At 40.9% G+C, this 17,605-nt stretch overlaps 2 protein-coding genes across 3 annotated transcripts in view; one reads left to right on the top strand and one right to left on the bottom strand.

Moving 5' to 3' along the window:
• Window positions 1-619: 619 nt before the first annotated feature.
• On the top strand, window positions 620-15,130 carry LOC111966813 (tachykinin-3-like). Of its 2 annotated transcripts, XM_023991753.1 has the most exons (7): window positions 620-724; window positions 1,259-1,383; window positions 3,159-3,258; window positions 3,649-3,681; window positions 3,884-3,937; window positions 14,076-14,154; window positions 14,770-15,130. In XM_023991753.1, the coding sequence occupies exons 2-7, from the start codon at window positions 1,273-1,275 to the stop codon at window positions 14,786-14,788; spliced, it is 396 nt and encodes a 131-aa protein (XP_023847521.1). In that variant the 5' UTR covers window positions 620-724; window positions 1,259-1,272; the 3' UTR covers window positions 14,789-15,130. The 2 variants fall into 2 exon arrangements, with proteins under 2 accessions (XP_023847521.1, XP_023847522.1); XM_023991754.1 differs by lacking the exon at window positions 3,649-3,681.
• LOC111966812 (glycoprotein-N-acetylgalactosamine 3-beta-galactosyltransferase 1-A) overlaps window positions 13,210-17,605 on the bottom strand; it is a 27,314-nt gene continuing 22,918 nt past the window's right edge. Inside the window, exon 6 of the mRNA XM_070444584.1 lies at window positions 13,210-16,607. Within this exon, the coding sequence (XP_070300685.1) occupies window positions 16,257-16,607 (351 nt within the window). The 3' untranslated portion in view covers window positions 13,210-16,256. The remainder of the gene's footprint in view (window positions 16,608-17,605) is intronic.

Raw genomic sequence — 17,605 nt, 5'->3', positions numbered from 1 at the left:
TTAAAAAGACCTTTGGAAACACACACACACACACTGACTGACTGCCAATCACTTTGATATCTTTAGCCATCTTTACAGGATCTCTTTCTGCTAATCAACCCGGCAAGCGGGCAGCAGCTCAATTAGCTGTCTCCAAGACATCCATCCATGTAGTCTCACGGTGCTGTGGCAGCTCCTATCTCTATAGTCTATAATGACTTCCTAGACGGATTGGGCTCTTGTCAATGACCACCACAATTAAGCGTTCAAGAGCACAGGCCACCACGATGAGAGCAGCTTTTTAGCAGTTAACTAGGGCAGAGCAAAAACCAACTGAAACCATAATCCACTTATCTTCAGTACCAATTAGATTTGTGTCATGTATCAAAGAATAGGACTATGGAACGTTTGAGGCCACTGAATGGATCATGGTGTTCGTTTTTCCGATGACAGCTAGGTGCCACGGGCTCCATTTGAACAGCATGGTCATCATCACGAGTATTATGAATATGAGTGTACACGAGAATGTGCTATGACGTCGAGAACCCACCTACGTTTCTGCAGCTGATTGGACTCGTGCAGATACCCAGCTATCATTTAATAAACAGAGGTGGACTGGACGTCTCACTTTCGTCGCGGATCTCGTCGCTACACTGCAGGAGCTATTCAAGCCTTTCCTCACTCCAGAACGCACCTGGGCACACGCGCGGTGTAACAGAATATTACCACTTCGATCGGAAAACAGGTAAATAAGTATTTATTTTAGCTAAATATGCCCTGTATTGATGTATTATATATCTAGATGTTTTTAAATGATTGCTATGCTTGGCAAATGGCGTGCATATTTCAGGGACATTTGGAGACGCTGATAACCCAACCTTGGACGCAGCTGGGAAAAAAACATAAAATGTTGGACTGTTGTTGTTGAAACATGATTYATGTCCTTGAAAACATCCGAAAAAAGCAAAATAACTGCCATTGTTRATTAATATAGACTTTAAATTAAAAATGCATGGCAACATTTCCGTGCGCATTATGCGTAATTTCAAACAAGAAGCCATTTCCTTTTGGGTCTTTTTATTTTCAAACATTTTMTAAAGATTGTATTGTAGAGTCATATCTGTCAGCTATATTATATTTATTGAGGGACAATATTAATTCGCGTAAAATCAGGCTCAAATGTGATGCSAGTTTGGTTTCCGCGGAGCTCTTATGATAATCCAAACTTTTCAAGTTGTTTGGCTATATTGTTGCTAACCCATCGTCACTCACCTTATAGGTGGTGGTAAAAAGATGAGAAGCGGCTTGTTGCTGGTGGCTCTGTTCGTCGCCATGAAACTCCACTCAAGCCAGTCCAGCTGCGAGGAACCTGCGGCTGGGGCACACAGATCAACCGACTCAGAGGTATGGAATTTTCTCAGCCAAACGTTTCAATTTAAATCTCAGGTTAGCGCGTAAATGTTCTGTTTTTCCTTCATACAATAAATAAGATTTGTGAATTCAAATGACTGATAAAATACACTATAGCGAATGAATGGGTTGAATCAAAGCCGGACTGTGGAGAGATAACATTGTTTCATTTGCCATGAAAACATTAAATGAGTTGGAATGAATGAATTCCTTCATATTTCACCAGACCTTGCCCACTGGGAACAWACGTTAGTTCAACGTCTAGTTTTGATTTACATTTGGTTGAGTTGTCAACTAACGTGAATTCAACGTGAAATCAACAAAACTATTTACCATGTAATTGGATGTAGGTTAAAAGTTGGGTGAAAAAGAGACGCAATGCCATTCATTGATTACTTTTTGAAAACCCAAATCGTTTCCCAAGCTGATTCAACGTCATCACATTGATCTTTGGGGGGGTGGAATGACCATGAGTGCGTACAGTTTTTTTTTTTTTTTCACTTTGGTGCAATTTTCACAAGTACAGTATGTGTTACATTTTCACAACTCTAAGCACACAAATCTAAACAGATCATCAATGGCTGGTGTTTCAAAACTCCCAAGTACATTTTCAATTGACTGAGTACAACAAGCTAATTCACAAAGTCTCTTGTCCACTGCACCAAATCACTCTTCCAATTTGGATACATATTCAATCTAAGTATCTTCTTTTCAAAATGTAATATCCTCTTTACTTGTTTATGTCATTTGTTAACAATACAATTAACTATCACTTAATCAAACTGCTCAACACTGATAACTACTGAAACAAATGTATGTAGTGCCTAGTTAACATTATAGTTTGATTACTGCTGAACACTGTACATTCTATATATTTACCTCATAAATGGGTCAATTTGACATAAATTTATGTTGGAGGGTAAAACCTAATCATATATGGATGTGGCTGTAAATACTACATCATCATTCTCCATCAGCCAGTGTGCTTCAACAGGACAAAGTAGAAATAGTCACTATGTGCTACCATTTGGAATTATAGTGTAGTGTACTGCTGAAATACCTAAATATACCTATATATATATAATATATATATACATATTATATTCCACTCGTTTTCTGAATTGCATTGATACACTGTAAGCAGAGAGACAGGCAATACTGTATCAGTTGACAAGTCAGGTAAAAAAAAAAACATGATCTTGAAAAATGTTGCATGAGGCACAAATGACATACAACACTGTGCTACGTTTTTACAGTAGRCAACTGCTTTACAATACCCCTATTTTTGATGATTTGTCCTACGTATGTCATTTATAAGGATAATTAAAACTATAAGATTTACATATTTCTCAATATGCTCACAATCTGCCATTGGATACAAATATACTGTATGGGAAATTATACTTACCATCTACTATTCTTTCTATTCAGCACTATAAAAACGAACTGAATTTTTTTTCTATTGGATTAAATGGTAGTTAAAATGACTAAATGGGTAGCCTATCTCGTTATCTGATGTATTGGTGACCAAACAAAATGTTCTCATGGTATTTCACAGAAAAGGTTTTGGCATGGATGACTCAGGTGTGAAAGATGTGGGAAACCCCAATGTATGCACCATCAAAGGTTTTGAACGTAAAATAGGAGGCATTACAAGTGTTATCAGTTTAGAGTTTTGTACCCGGGAGTATACCACTTACATCTAAAAACTTCCACAAGTGATTGAACACAAAAAAAACACTGAATACAATCATGTGTCATCATTACAGGAGGGTCCCGGTTTGGGAAATCTCCAGCGGACCATTCTGAAGAGATATAACGGTCTGGATTATGACAGCTTCGTCGGGCTGATGGGGAGAAGGAGCGCTGGTAAGCGTCTGCTCTGTCWACTCCACATCCTAGATCAATCAAACAAAGTGATTTAGAAATACATTTTTACATCAGCAAGACAACAGTTGTCACAAAGTGCTTGCCCTGGCCTAAAGAGATGGTGTTGTGTTGACTCAAGCAATAGTCTTTCATGATGGATAGAAGTGTTTATACCAATGATACATTGGGTTGTACTGATAATGGTATTGTCACTGAGACTTCTCTGTTTTGACAAGATTGACAATTTGTCTTTATTTATTTCATAACATGTTCAATGCTGATGCTGGTGTTCACTGCTGGTAAATGACATTCTTCATAGGACTAATTCACTTTTTATTGGAGATCTATTGGGATTTATGATTTTTTGACAATTGACTTGTTTTRCCCCAGAAATAAATGGTCTACCACCATCTCCCCATAAAAGTTAGTAATAACCCTTCATTTGCTGTTTCTTTTACATATCAATAGAATAGAATAGTTATTATCTTTAATAGAAAATTATGAGGCATTTCGTGTCATATAATAATAATTCATAAAGTGCTTTTTTCATACCCAAGGTACTATAAAATGTAAATATACTGTGAGCACCTGCATTTGATAATGACCTAAGCCTTTTTTGTAACAGGGGAGATGGACGACGTCTTTGTTGGGCTTATGGGCAGAAGAAACTCGGAACTTGGTGAGTGTAGGTGGATGGGTATWTGTTACTACCCTCAGAATGGAGATCTGAGAGCAGTAAGGTAGCAATATGAAATGCGGTGTAAAAAAGGAAGCACATGAGAATGTTTCAACTTTATCAAGTGACTCCGTTTTAATAATCAATCAAAAGTMAAATAAATGAATATTCATATCAAATAAGTTTACATAAATAGGAAATTATTCTTAGATTGAATTTCAAGAAATAACAAAAATATGATTGACATTACCCAATGAAACAAAACACCATTCAGTATTTCAATCTCCTCCATGAACACACTAACATTCAGTCTCCCAGTCTTGTATAGCAAACGGCTCCATTTTATGATGACCACATCAGCAAGAGACAAACAGTTCAAAAGGATGATGATAGAACCACGACAGAGTATTCCCTTGAACCATGAGATGACATTACTCTCCTGTTGTACAAATAAACCATCCAATACATTCACTGTAATATACATTAGAAAATGGTTACTTGGATATGGACACGCATTGCCCGGTCCACGAGCAGGCACCCTTTGAAGCTAGCTAGCAGCTCCTCTCGATAGCTAATGTAAACTCACGTAAACTCGTACATCGCCTTGGTCCYTACAATTGCCCTTAWTTTAGCGCCCCAAAAACGTAATACTTCCAGATCAACTGTAATGTCAATACCATTGTTAAGCACAATTTCTCCCCTTTCCAACATGATCAATTACATGACCTAAACGCTGCCAATTTCTGCATAATTCAAGCAGGCAATGAGCCCCGTCGGGTCTTTTTAAAAATGGCGGGTGGGGAAGCGAAACAAATGCGTGATAGTGAGAAGGAGAGATGTTGTGTGGCAAAATTGCTTTTTTTCACTCGATCTGTCCAACTTTCACCTTATCGCCTCTAAAATGTAAATAAAACACTATAAAGAGTTTATATAATGTGTCATTACATACCTATTTGAAGGTTTGTGTGGAATTTGAATCGGGTTTTAAGGGCGGCTTTGAGAATGATGATCGCATGCAATGATGAAGCAAAAACTGACTAGGTATTACCCCCGTCACTGTCCATTTCTTGTTTTTAAACGATGAGAGAAGTGCTACACCTGGTGGAGAGAGATTGTAAGACAGAAATAGTTGCTTTATGCGTGCAGTACGTTACGACATGACACGTCACGATATAACAGAGGGTCCGTTTTTTCAACTTTTCTCCAATACTAGAGACATTATCATGTCGATCAACGCTTGAATAGAAACCTAGTTCACACCCCCGATTTTGAAGTCAACACAGTCGCTACAGTCCCATTAGTTTTCTTTGTAGCCTCGTTTGAATGTTGCGGTTGCGCACATTTATACGGAATGGGGTGAGTTTACGTTAGCTAGCCTAGCTCACGAGCTTGTTAGCTACATTGAACTTTCATAAAAAATATAACCCCATGACCTATAAACATTATAAAGAATGTCAGACCATGTTCCTAAACACCCTGTAACTCATCAACAACAAATAAAGGACAAATACAGGAATATTTACCTGAAATGAGGTGGAAAAAAGGAAGCACATGAGAATGTTTCAACTTTATCAAGTAACTCCGTTTTAATAATGAAGCCAGCCAAGGTTGCCAGGTCGAGCTAAAATGTATAGGCCAATGACCCCTGAAAACCCACAAGACCTGACCACTAGCCCCTAAAACATGTTTGTTGCAAGAGTTGACACATTTATCCAATAACCCTTTTTCCATAAAGTTATCAACCGAATGAAGAAGGAATATCAATGTCATTTTTAACGACTTAGAATTAGAAGGAAAATTCGTTTTTTCATCAAAATAACAATTCTTGCGAGTTTAAGAATATGTTGCAAGAGAAAAGATAAAACACCCTTATTAAACTCTCCAGATCGTTGTCCATCAATGGATACAACAACAAACTGAATGATATCTATTAAATCCGTTTGCCAGCTCCAGGTAGGCTACACAAGAGGCACACGTTGATTTGCATTGACTCCAGTGATATAATCATTTCAACATACTCTATTTATTGTATCAAATGGCAGGCTACAGTAGCCGACAATGGCATATAAATTAATAGCCTACTTGATGGCCATCAGATGCATATGTCGCCTATCAGTCTCCACATGTAATGTGATTTTCATTGTGGACATTTCCCCATAACACAAACACGCGAGGGAGTTCCATAACTTCCATTTCAAATGCAGTTTACTTTAAACCACATCTGAGCGAATTTATCTAAAGTGCTCTAGTGCGCCTAAAGTCGTTTTCAAAAGCATTATCGCCGTTATCAGTTCTAGCTTGTTAATGTTTTATGGAAAAAGGGTGTCTCCATAATGACCCATCTAAATAGCCTACCTACAACCGGTAAAAAGTTATCACGATGTTCGCGCGTGCTGCTCTGTCTCCCTGACTCAATGAAATATATATATATATATTTTAAAGAGAAATACGATTGCGGGGCAATTGAAAGTAGCCCAAAAACCTGCCACCCGCGACCAATACATTTTCACCCGCGACATCGTTTTCAAAGTAGCCCAATTTCGCTGGAAAACAGCGAACATGTCAACACTGAAGTACTTACTCCCTTGATTCCTAGTCCAACACCAAAGTTAGAGCGCCCTCTTGTGTCCTGACTGTAATTGCATCGACTGCTGCATAATAAATACCTGACTGCATAGGAATGGATAGACTTAGTCCAGCAAAATAGAAAAGGTATCCCCTGAATCCCATGTACTTTTAGTTCTAACTCAATTATTTGCAAACCGCTACACTCTCGCCCTCTTTAAATAGTCCCTCCTGTTATTACTCAGTAAGTCTGTNTCCCATGTACTTTTAGTTCTAACTCAATTATTTGCAAACCGCTACACTCTCGCCCTCTTTAAATAGTCCCTCCTGTTATTACTCAGTAAGTCTGTAACTGAGCGGTATGTCTGGTGTTTTGTATAGGTTTCGGCCTGGTATTGATATTGGTCACACTGCTGACATTGGTAAGTAGACATGCATACTGGTGGAGTGGATGGTAGAGTATGCTATAAGGCATGAATGTTAGGTCTCCTTGGCTGTCCCAAGTGTGTCATAAGTTAGCTTGACCCTTGGTTTTTGGTAGTGGTGTAAAGTACTTAAGTAAAAATACTTTAAAGTAAGTGTTTTTTGGGCTATCTGAACTTTACTTTACTATTTATATTTTTGACAACTTCTACTTTTACTTCACTACATTCCTGAAGAAAATAATGTACTTTTTACTCCATACATTTTCCCTGACACCCAAAAGTACTCGTTACATTTTGAATGCTAAGCAGGACAGGAAAATGGTCCAATTTACGCACTTATATCCCTGTTCARCCCTACTGCCTCTGATCTGGCGGACACACTAAACACAAATGTTTGTTATTTCGCTGAACACTAGATGGTTTAATTAGATTTTTGGCAGTGAAACGAGGCTACTCAGGCAAGAAAAAACCCTCARACAAATGTATAGCCCCGTTGGAAAATATAAASGGACTGTTTGAAAATGTGAAGAAAAAAACAAGAAAACAATAATAATATATATATTATTTAAAAAAATTGTGAATCACATTTTCATTTTTATTTGGCGTACCCCCGACGGCATTGTTGAGGGCACGTTTTATGTGCCCCCAACAGATTGTGTTTTCTTGTTCGTTTATCTGCGTTGTTTGTAACTTTTTTTWWWACTATTTTTGTACATAATGRTGCCGCTACCGTCTCTTATGACCGAAAATAACTTCTAGACATCAGGACTACGATTACTCACCACGGACTAGGAGAATCCTTTTTCTTCTTTCACGACTCTGGCGAGCCCGAGGCGGAGGATATACGGCTCCCTCGGGAACAGGCCCCGACCACAGTGATCTGCGTGAAGAGGAGGCGGTGAAAGAGAGGCCAGAGTGCGGGCTGCCTTCTGAGGAGTCGGAGGCGATCGAATAAAKAACCACTCCCCTCAATTCTGCTAGCGAACAATAAAATGGATGAGTTATTGGGAAGATGAAACTACCAACGAGACATTAAAAACTGTAACATCTTATGCTTCACGGAGTCGTGGCTGAATGACGACAACATCAACATACAGCTGGCTGGATATACGATGTACCGGCAGGATAGAACAGCGGCGTCTGGTAAGACGAGGGCTGGCGGTCTATGTATTTTTGTAAACAACAGCTGGTGCACGATATCTAAGGAAGTCTCGGGCTATTGCTCGCCTGAGGTAGAGTATCTCATGATAAGCTGCAGACCACATTACCTACTGAGAGAGTTTTCATCTATATTCTTTGTAGCTGTTTACATACCACCACAGTCAGAGGCTGGCACTGAGAGCATTGGATGAGCTGTATTCCGTCATAAGCAAACAAGAAAACGCTCACCCAGAGGCGGTGCTCCTAGTAGCCGGGGACTTTAATGCAGGGAAACTTAAATCAGTTTTACCAAATTTCTATCAGCATGTTAAATTTGCAACCAGAGGGAAAAGAACTGGACCACCTATACTCCACACACAGAYATGAATACAAAGCTCTCCCTCGCCCTCCATTTGGCAAATCTGATCATAATTCCATCCTCCTGATTCCTGCTTACAAGCAGAAATTAAAGCAGGACGCACCAGTGACTAGATCAATAAAAAAGTGGTCAGATGAAGCAGATGCTYAGCTACAGGACTGTTTTMATAGCACAGACTGGAATATGTTCCGGGATTCCTCCATTGGCATTGAGGAGTACACCACATCTGTAATTGGCTTCATCAATAAGTGCATCGATGACGTCGTCCCCACAGTGACCGTATGTACATATCCCAACGAGAAGCCATGGATTACAGCCAGCATCTGCACTGAGCTAAATGCTAGAGCTGCCGCTTTCAAGGAGCGGGACTCTAACCGGTAAGCTTATAAGAAATCCCGCTATGCCCTCCGACAAACCATCAAACAGCCAAAGCGTCAATACAGGACTAAGATCGAGTCGTACTACACCGGCTCTGACGCTCGTCGGATGTGGCAGGGCCTGCAAACCATTACAGASTACAAAGGGAAGCACAGCCGAGAGCTGTCCAGTAACACGAGCCTAACGGACGAGCAAAACTACTTCTATGCTCGCTTCGAGGCAAATAACACTGAAACATGCATGAGAACACCAGCTGTACCGGAAGACTGTGTGATCACGCTCTCTGTAGCCGATGTGAGGAAGACCTTTAGACAGGTCAACATTCACAAGGTCGGATTACCAGGACATGTACTGTGAGCATGCGCTGACCAACTAGCAAGTGTCTTTACTGACATTTTCAACCTCTCCCTGTCCGAGTCTGTAATACCAACATGTTTTAAGCAGACACCATAATGCCTGTGCCCAAGAACACTAAGGTAACCTGCCTAAATGACTACCGACCCGTAGCACCCTCGTCTGTAGCCATGAAGTGCTTTGAAAGGCTGGTCATGGCTCACATCAACACCATCATCCCAGAAACCATAGACCCACTCCAATTTGCATACCGCCCAACAGATCCACAGATGATGCCGTCTCTATTGCACTCCCTACTGCCCTTTCCCACCTGGACAAAAGGAACACCTATGTGAGAATGCTATTCATTGACTACAGCTCAGCGTTCAACACCATAGTGCCCTCAAAGCTCATCAATAAAGCTAAGACCGTGGGACTAAACACCTCCCTCTGAACTGGATCCTGGACTTCATGACGGGCCGCCCCCAGGTGGTAAGGGTAGGTAACAAACACATCCGCCACGCTGATCCTCAACACAGAGGCACCTCAGGAGTGCGTGCTCAGCTCCATCCTGTATTCCTGTTTCACTCATGACTGCAAGGCCAGGCACGACTCCAACACCATCATTAAATTTGCCGATGACACAACTGTGGTAGGCCTGATCACTGACAACAAACAAGACAGCCTGTGGGAGGAGGTCAGAGACCTGGCCGTGTGGTACCAGGACAACAACCTCTCCCTCAACGTGATCAAGACAAAAGAGATGATTGTGAACTACAGGAAAAGAGGACCGAGCACCCCCCCATTCTCATCAACGGGGCTGCAGTGGAGCAGGTTGAGAGCTTCACGTTAACATGGTCCAAGCACACCATGACAAGTCGTGAAGCGAGCTCGACAAAACCTAATCCCCCCAGGAGACTGAAAAGATTTGGCATGGGTCCTTAGATCCTCAAAAGGTTCTACAGCTGCACCATCGAGAGCAACCTGACTGGATGCATACTGCTTGGTATGGCAACTGCTCGGCCTCCGACCGCAAGGCACTACAGAGGGTAGTGCGAACGGCCCAGTACATCACTGGGGCCAAGCTTCCTGCCATCCAGGACCTCTATATCAGGCAGTGTCAGAGGAAGGTCCTAAAATTGTCAAAGACTCCAGCCACCCTAGTTATAGACTGTCTCTCTGCTAATACACGGCAAGCGGTACCGGAGCACCAAATCTAGGTCGAAGAGGCTTCTAAACAGCGTCTTCCCCAAGCCATAAGACTCCTGAACATTTTGTCAAATGGCTACCCAGTCTATTCACATTGCCCCCCCCCCCCCTCTCACACACTTGCCACTCTCTGTTGTCATCTATGCATAGTCACTTTAATTATCTCTACCTACATGTACATACTACCTCAACTAACCGTTGCCCCCGCACATTGACTCTGTCCCAGCACCCACCCTGTATATATTGTTATTTTTTACTGCTGCTCTTTAATTACTTGTTACTTTTATCTCTTATTCTTATCCGTATTTTTTAAAACTGTACTGTCGGTTAGGGGCTCATAAGTAAGCATTTCACTGTAAGGTCTGCGACTGTTGTATTCGGCGCATGTGACTAATAACATTTGATTTGATTTCAAGTCAAACCCATTTTGTTGTGYCTTACCACCTCCTTCCTTTATGAGCTCCTCAATAACATTAAAGCCTACAAGTGGGAAGTCAACAGAGCTCTGGCTCACTAGCATGGGAACCTTTATAGCCATATTTGGTACTTTGGATGTCCACCAGCACCTCAATCCACCCCTCAAAGGATACTCTGGTTCCATTTGCTGCTTTCACATTGTGGTGTTCTTTACCTCCAAGTAATGTGTCAATGGTGGGCAGTGTCTTCTCAAGCCATTTCTTTCCCACTATGCTAACCTGTGCGCCTATGTCTAATAGTGCCTCACATGACACTCCATTCATGAGACATGAGAGCAGACACTTGCCCCCAATTAACTGTGCTATGTATTTTGCCCATTACTGTATTGTCCGTCTTCTGAATAAAGTGAGAATAATTCTGTCACTAGACCTTGCTGTAGTGTCGGTTTGGTCAGTAAATACCTCAGGAGGGGACTTTCCCATGTTTGAGGTCACTGGTCGTCCCCGCCCTGTGACCTCCTCCAGTTTCCCAGTCTCTATCCTTTCGGCAGACAACCCACTGCTCGGTGGCCCTCGGTGGCCAGCCTGTCCACAGTAGAAGCAATAGATACATTTATCTTGTTTCACACTGGTGTTCCATTTTCCCTTATCCTCCTTCTTCAAACACTACTGTGTTTGCTACCATAGAGTCAGCACACCGCTCACGCTCACTTTTTGGTCTGATCATTTTTTCCGTGTTCTTTGCGAGGACTGTGACTTGAGTAGTTAACTCTTGGATGGCTACTCTGTTTGCCTGTAAATCACCTTGTATGTGACCTTGGTTTTATTCCGTCACACTTTCAACTACTGAGCACTGTCTGTAAGACCCCATGGAATTGTGGATTTCTGCGTCATCCCTTGCTGGCTCAGTGATTAGATCTACAAGGAAATCGTCTTTAATCTTAAAATCAGATACATATGCTTTTAAATCACTTCTTATATTTGCATGTTTGACACTGAACCCTTGATGTAAAGTGCAAAGGTGCAAAGGAAAACATGCTGGACCAATGGTTTGTCATATGTTAGTGTGTCCGTGTAACAGTATAACTGTAGACCGTCCCCTCGCCCCGGGCGCGAACCAGGGACCCTCTGCACACATCAACAACAGTCACCCACGAAGCGTCGTTACCCATCGCTGCACAAAGGCCGCGGCTCTTGCAAAGCAAGGGYAACCACTACTTCAGGGTCTCAAAGCGAGTGACGTAACCGATTGAAACGCTATTAGCGCGGACCACCGCTAACTAGCTAGCCATTTCACATCCGTTACATCTGCACCCTCGTGGCCAGCACTATGCTCTGGTTCAACCCAATAAGCCTATATGCAAATTGCTGTGGGGTCTCTTTATCTAGTCGTTTTGCACTGCTTAGTTTCTGAAACAGCTCACTAATAGCTTTATCTTTCATGTGTGATTTGAGAAATTACTTTAATTCATCAACTGTAAGTCCTTCATAGTTAACTAACATCTCTAAGAATGTGCCTGATTCTGATGTGCCTGAACCTTGAGGACAGCTCTAACTACCTCTGATTCAGAAATGTTTGCGCTGGTTTCCMCTATTTGCTTAAAAATGCTACTATAACTAATATCAGCACCTGAATCGGTTATTTGACCACCAAAGACCTTCAATTCACGTTGTGGCAGAAGGGCTGCCACGTCTGACACACTCACCACAACACTAGGTCTCTGGATTTCTGGTGTCAGGAACGGCGACTTCCTCAGGAACCACCACATTGCCGCTGTACGTTGGTGTGTCTGAGAGTTTGTTGTCTGTTGACTCTCGTTGTCCTTGTTCGTTGTCCTTTGATGGAGTCCAGTTCATCTCTCTGGCTGTTGTGTAGTRGTCTTGTGTCAAGATCCTGCAGAAATAGCAGCTGAGCGACACCCTCATCTTCCAGCTCACTCAGCTGTTTACTGTTCATGTAACACAATGTAGTCATGCATTTCTGCATCAGTAGCCCCTGTGACAGTGGGAGCCTCTACAAGCGTTTCCCCAATCAGGACAGCTGCCAGTTTGTATAACTGCATTTCGTTGAGCTGGATCAATCGTTTTTGAATGTCCTACACTAGCTTTTTACATGTGTTAACTCGTGCCATTCCCCCTACCATCTATTGACTTCTCTGTGTCTACGTCYAACATTTTTGGAAAGGGGGATACCTAGTCATTTGTTCAACTGAATGCATTCAACTGAAATGTGTCTTCCGCATTTAACCCAACCCAGCTTTCTCTGGTCTCCAAGCGTTTGTCGCCGTGGTTCTTTCACCATCCACAGCTCTGGTCATTGTTGTAGATCCCAGACGAGCTCCCAAAATGTTACTACCCTCAGAATGGAGATCTGAGAGCAGTAAGGTAGCAATATGAAATGCGGTGTAAAAAAGGAAGCACATGAGAATGTTTCAACTTTATCAAGTGACTCCGTTTTAATAATCAATCAAAAGTTAAATGAATATTCATATGTCATCAAGTTTACCTAAATAGGAAATTCATCTCAGATTGAATTTCACAAAATAACAAAAATAGAATTGACATTACCCAATGAAACAAAACACCATTCAGTATTTCAYTCTCCTCCATGAACACACTAACATTCAGTCTCCCAGTCTTGTATAGCAAACGGATGACCACATCAGCAAGAGACAAACAGTTCAAAAGGCTGATGATAGAACCACGACAGAGTATTACTGTAATAACAGCCCAACTACGTTCTGCATCTCCCTTGAACCATGAGATGACATTACTCTCCTGTTGTACAAATAAACCATCCAATACATTCACTGTAATATACATTAGAAAATAGTTACTTGGATATGGATACGCATTGCCCGGTGCACGAGCAGGCACCCTTTGAGGCTAGCTAGCAGCCCCTCTCGATAGCTAGCTAGCCTAGCTCACTAGCTTGTTTGCTACATTGAATTTTGTTAAAAATATAACCCTGTGACCGATAAACAGACATAGACGTAGTCCATCAAATCCGCTACACATACATGAGAATATAGTCTATATAATGATCCTCTGCAACTCAGCTTGTGTGGCTCAGTTGATAAGAGTGAGGTGCTAGTAACACCAAGGCCATGGATTKAATTCCTACAGGGATCATACTGTATTTTAAGTCACTTTGGATAAAAGCTTTGGCTAAGTGGCATACATGATCATATTAATTAGTCTACGGTATCTATACCTCTATAGTAATCCAATGTACAATGGAGAAAATGTACAGTATCTTTTCAGCTAAGTCACTCAGTGTGGGCTCTGTCTTACAGGTAACATGCGTCCTTTGAGGAAGGAGGTGTACCCGGAAACAAGAAAAGGAGGTCTATTCTTTAACAAGTGCAGACTGAGGTGAGTGTGTGTGGGTGTGTGTGTGTGTGTGTGTGTGTGTAAGGCATCTTCTCTCCCATGTCACTCAGTAGACTGCATGCATTTTATTATATTATATACTGGTTTCCATGCACGTGTTAATTACAAATGCATGATCTTAATTTGAGCCAGTTTGCTTGGCTTAAAAACAATCGTTAAGAAGCCAAGCCATTCCAACCATTTTACAATCATCATGACATCAAAAGCATCTACAGATGTAGGATCTTAATTTGAGCCAGATTGCTACAGCAAGAAAATTATCCTGCAGCAACAGGAAATGTGAATTATGTGGATTAAAACTAATGGACATTTTTGTAGAGGTTGATACATTTTTAGTTAGCAAATCAAATCTGAAATTTCTAAAGTGTAAATTAAACTTTTGAAGCCTTTTTAAAACTCAAATATACTACAAGTTTGCATTTCCTGCTGTGCAGGACAATTCTCTGTAGGCCTCCACTCAAATGAACAGCTTTGGTTCAGCTCATYTTTCATGTTGAATTAAATAAAACTATAATACTATTTTAAAAACACATTTATGAACCTTTATTGATTATAAATGTATCATAGTGTACATCCACTGTTACTGTTTTGATCTAGGTTTCGTCGTGGGGTATAGACAAGACATTCATCTGGACCCATCTCTACCAGACAGCTAAGGCAACATTCCTTGTCAGAAGATTGGAGATATTATTATACAATASAGAAGAGCAACGATATATTTTACAAAACAAAGTATTCCGAAAATGTCAATGGACCAAACCAACATATTACTGTAACTTTCCAGATGGATTGTCATAGTAACTAATAACTATACAGTTTGTATATAACATGTATTGTCACAAAAAAAATCAGTCACATCTGATAAGATCTATTTCCTTAACATAGTGGGTTCTTTTTCTCCAAAAGTTCAAGATAAAACACTTTTTTGTTGTTGTTGTAAATTAAAATATTAATTTAACCCAGCTTTGTACTTCTTGTCATATCACAACTGTAATATCTTATCAAATGGAAAAAGAGACTATGGAAATACAGGATCCCACAGCTGCCACCAATTATACTGGTAGAGTATACAGTACAAAAGGTAATATGATGTATACTAAGGCTGGGATTCAATACAATCACGGGTTATAGGCATTGCGGCTTTCAAAGGCAATGTTCCCGCTTTCGCAGAGATCCCATTCATGGTAAACAAAATTGCCTTTAAAAGCCGCAATGCCAATAACTGGCAATCGGATTGAATCCCACCCTAAATAGCTTATTTCGTTCCAGCTGAAAAACATACAGGTCAATGTTTTGTGTAGAAAATTAAGGTAGATATGAAATCTTCTCTTCGACCTCCCAAAAAGACAACGAAACCAGAGAACAAGGTTTGCTACAGCAAGAAAATAATCCTGTAGCAACAAGAAATTTGAATTATGTGGATTATAATTAATGGACATTTTTGTAGGGGTTGATACATTTTTGCGTAAGGGAAAATCAAGTCTGAACTTTCAAAGTGGAAATTAAAAACTTCAAAAGCATTTTTAAACCTCAAATACAATGCAAGTTTTAAACTATGCGCTGAAAAGTAACAGGTGCAATACACATTCCAAAGGGCATCACAGCCTATTGTACCAAGTTATCAAGCGTAACGAAAGAGGCGTGCGTAACACCTAATAAGCTGTCAAGTATTGTAAATCGATAATGTAATAAGCTGTCTAGTACTGGATATAGATGAATGGTAAGTAACTGCATACTATTTCAATTGAAACAGAATATCATATTAAATAGCAACAGATATCAAATAAAAACAGTTAAGACTTTCAAGTTAAATGATTTACAGTATATGGACTCACTTAAAAGATAAATATATATATAAAATCCCCATAATCAATTAAACCTGCACTGTGGTGGAACTGGCCATAAGTGCACTATGTAGGTAATKATTTTTTCATTATTTCATTATTCATGTGTCAATTCCACTTCAATTCAGTCAATTCAGGAAGTAAACTTAAWTTGACTGAATTTAAGTGGAATTGCCCCATCCTGGTCCATACACTGCACATTCCCGTTCCAAAAACACATGTAAACCCATACAGAGAGAATCACCCATGTCTCTCCTGTGTGACTTCAGTCCTGTTGTTGTCAATGGGGATTTTACCCAATGTCTCCTTCCCACCTTTGTCTGACAAAGGTTTTACCCCGGACTCGGCTTTGGACTGGTCTCCATCACCACCAACAGTAATACCAGCTGGGGTTCTCCCTCTCCCAGCTGTACCCACTGTAGGCCTCTCTGTCTGGGCCAGCCGCTCCACCAGYCCCTGGGGTAGTGGAGGTCTGTAGCGGTACCTGTAGCCGTAGGCACGGAGGTGGTAGGTCCAGTACTCCAGTGTGTACATCAGCACTGGATCCACATAGTGAAAGGATACTGCCAGGTCTGAGCAGCACTGGGGACCCTGGAGGAAAATAGCAAACCGAGCACTATAAAACTTGCTATATGGCCTCCCACTGTATCTTTTGACAGAATCCCACCCTTCAAACATACACCTGTGACATATGCACGCGCGTACCCACGCCCACACACAGCAATGCAGCTCAGAACACACACGCCCACTCCTCTGGGGCATACATCAGATAGCTTAAACATCTGTTTAAAACGGGCTATTGGAGTGTTCACTGTCTATTTCACATTCCTGCATGTATATTTGACTGGGGAAAACCTAATAACACATTTCTGACAGTCATTGTTAAGCAGAGGAGACACTGGCTATGTTTCCTCCACAAAGACACCTGACTAGCTTGTTTACCCCCAGGTGTATTGTCATGTGCCTTGGTGGTCCCTGTCTGATAGACTCATAATAAACTTGTCTCATTTGCATTTCAAAGCACAATGAATTAGCACAATTATCTGAAAAGAAAATTGGCAAATGTTCCTACTGTGGACAGTGCATTGTCTCCACTGCAATCATCCACTTTAGCAATCATCCACTTTAATGTAATTTATTTCTTTCTATGAAGGCTGTGGAAGGACAGACATCTAACGTTGTCATTTTCACTGTGATATATATCCTTTAGCCTATATTCAGGCTGTTCATCGAAAATAAATGTCAATATTCCATATATTGAACCTTGTTTCGGAGAGGGTTTGTGTAAGACAGTGATGCCCTGGTCAAAAAATGCCCTACCTAAACTTTAATAGACAAAACACCCTTGAGCCGCAAATATCCAATTGGTGCACAATAGTGTACAGATGGCCATGAATTGAATTAAAGGATTTTAAGAGGAAACAAGTTCAAGCTCTTGGAAAGCTGTCTTCCTGACCCAGTTTGACCCCCAATTCAATGGTAATCCATTATCTGGGTTCATCTTAAACAGTCTTACACGAATAAGATAGTGAGGTACTACAGAGAGACAGAGAGAGACTGGAAAGGAAGAAAGAGAGAGAGATGGTGTG

Source organism: Salvelinus sp. IW2-2015, linkage group LG7, assembly GCF_002910315.2.
Source record: "Salvelinus sp. IW2-2015 linkage group LG7, ASM291031v2, whole genome shotgun sequence".
Taxonomy (NCBI): domain Eukaryota; kingdom Metazoa; phylum Chordata; class Actinopteri; order Salmoniformes; family Salmonidae; genus Salvelinus; species Salvelinus sp. IW2-2015.
This window is presented reverse-complemented; position numbering and strand designations above follow the sequence as displayed.

Bases quoted from the DNA above. Each gene is read 5' to 3' on its own strand.
- LOC111966813 (XM_023991753.1), top strand. From the start codon at position 1,273: ATGAGAAGCGGCTTGTTGCTGGTGGCTCTGTTCGTCGCCATGAAACTC. The intron at 3,682-3,883 runs GTTAGTAATAAC...TTTTTGTAACAG, and splicing joins ACCACCATCTCCCCATAAAA to GGGAGATGGACGACGTCTTT. The intron at 3,938-14,075 runs GTGAGTGTAGGT...TCTGTCTTACAG, and splicing joins CAGAAGAAACTCGGAACTTG to GTAACATGCGTCCTTTGAGG.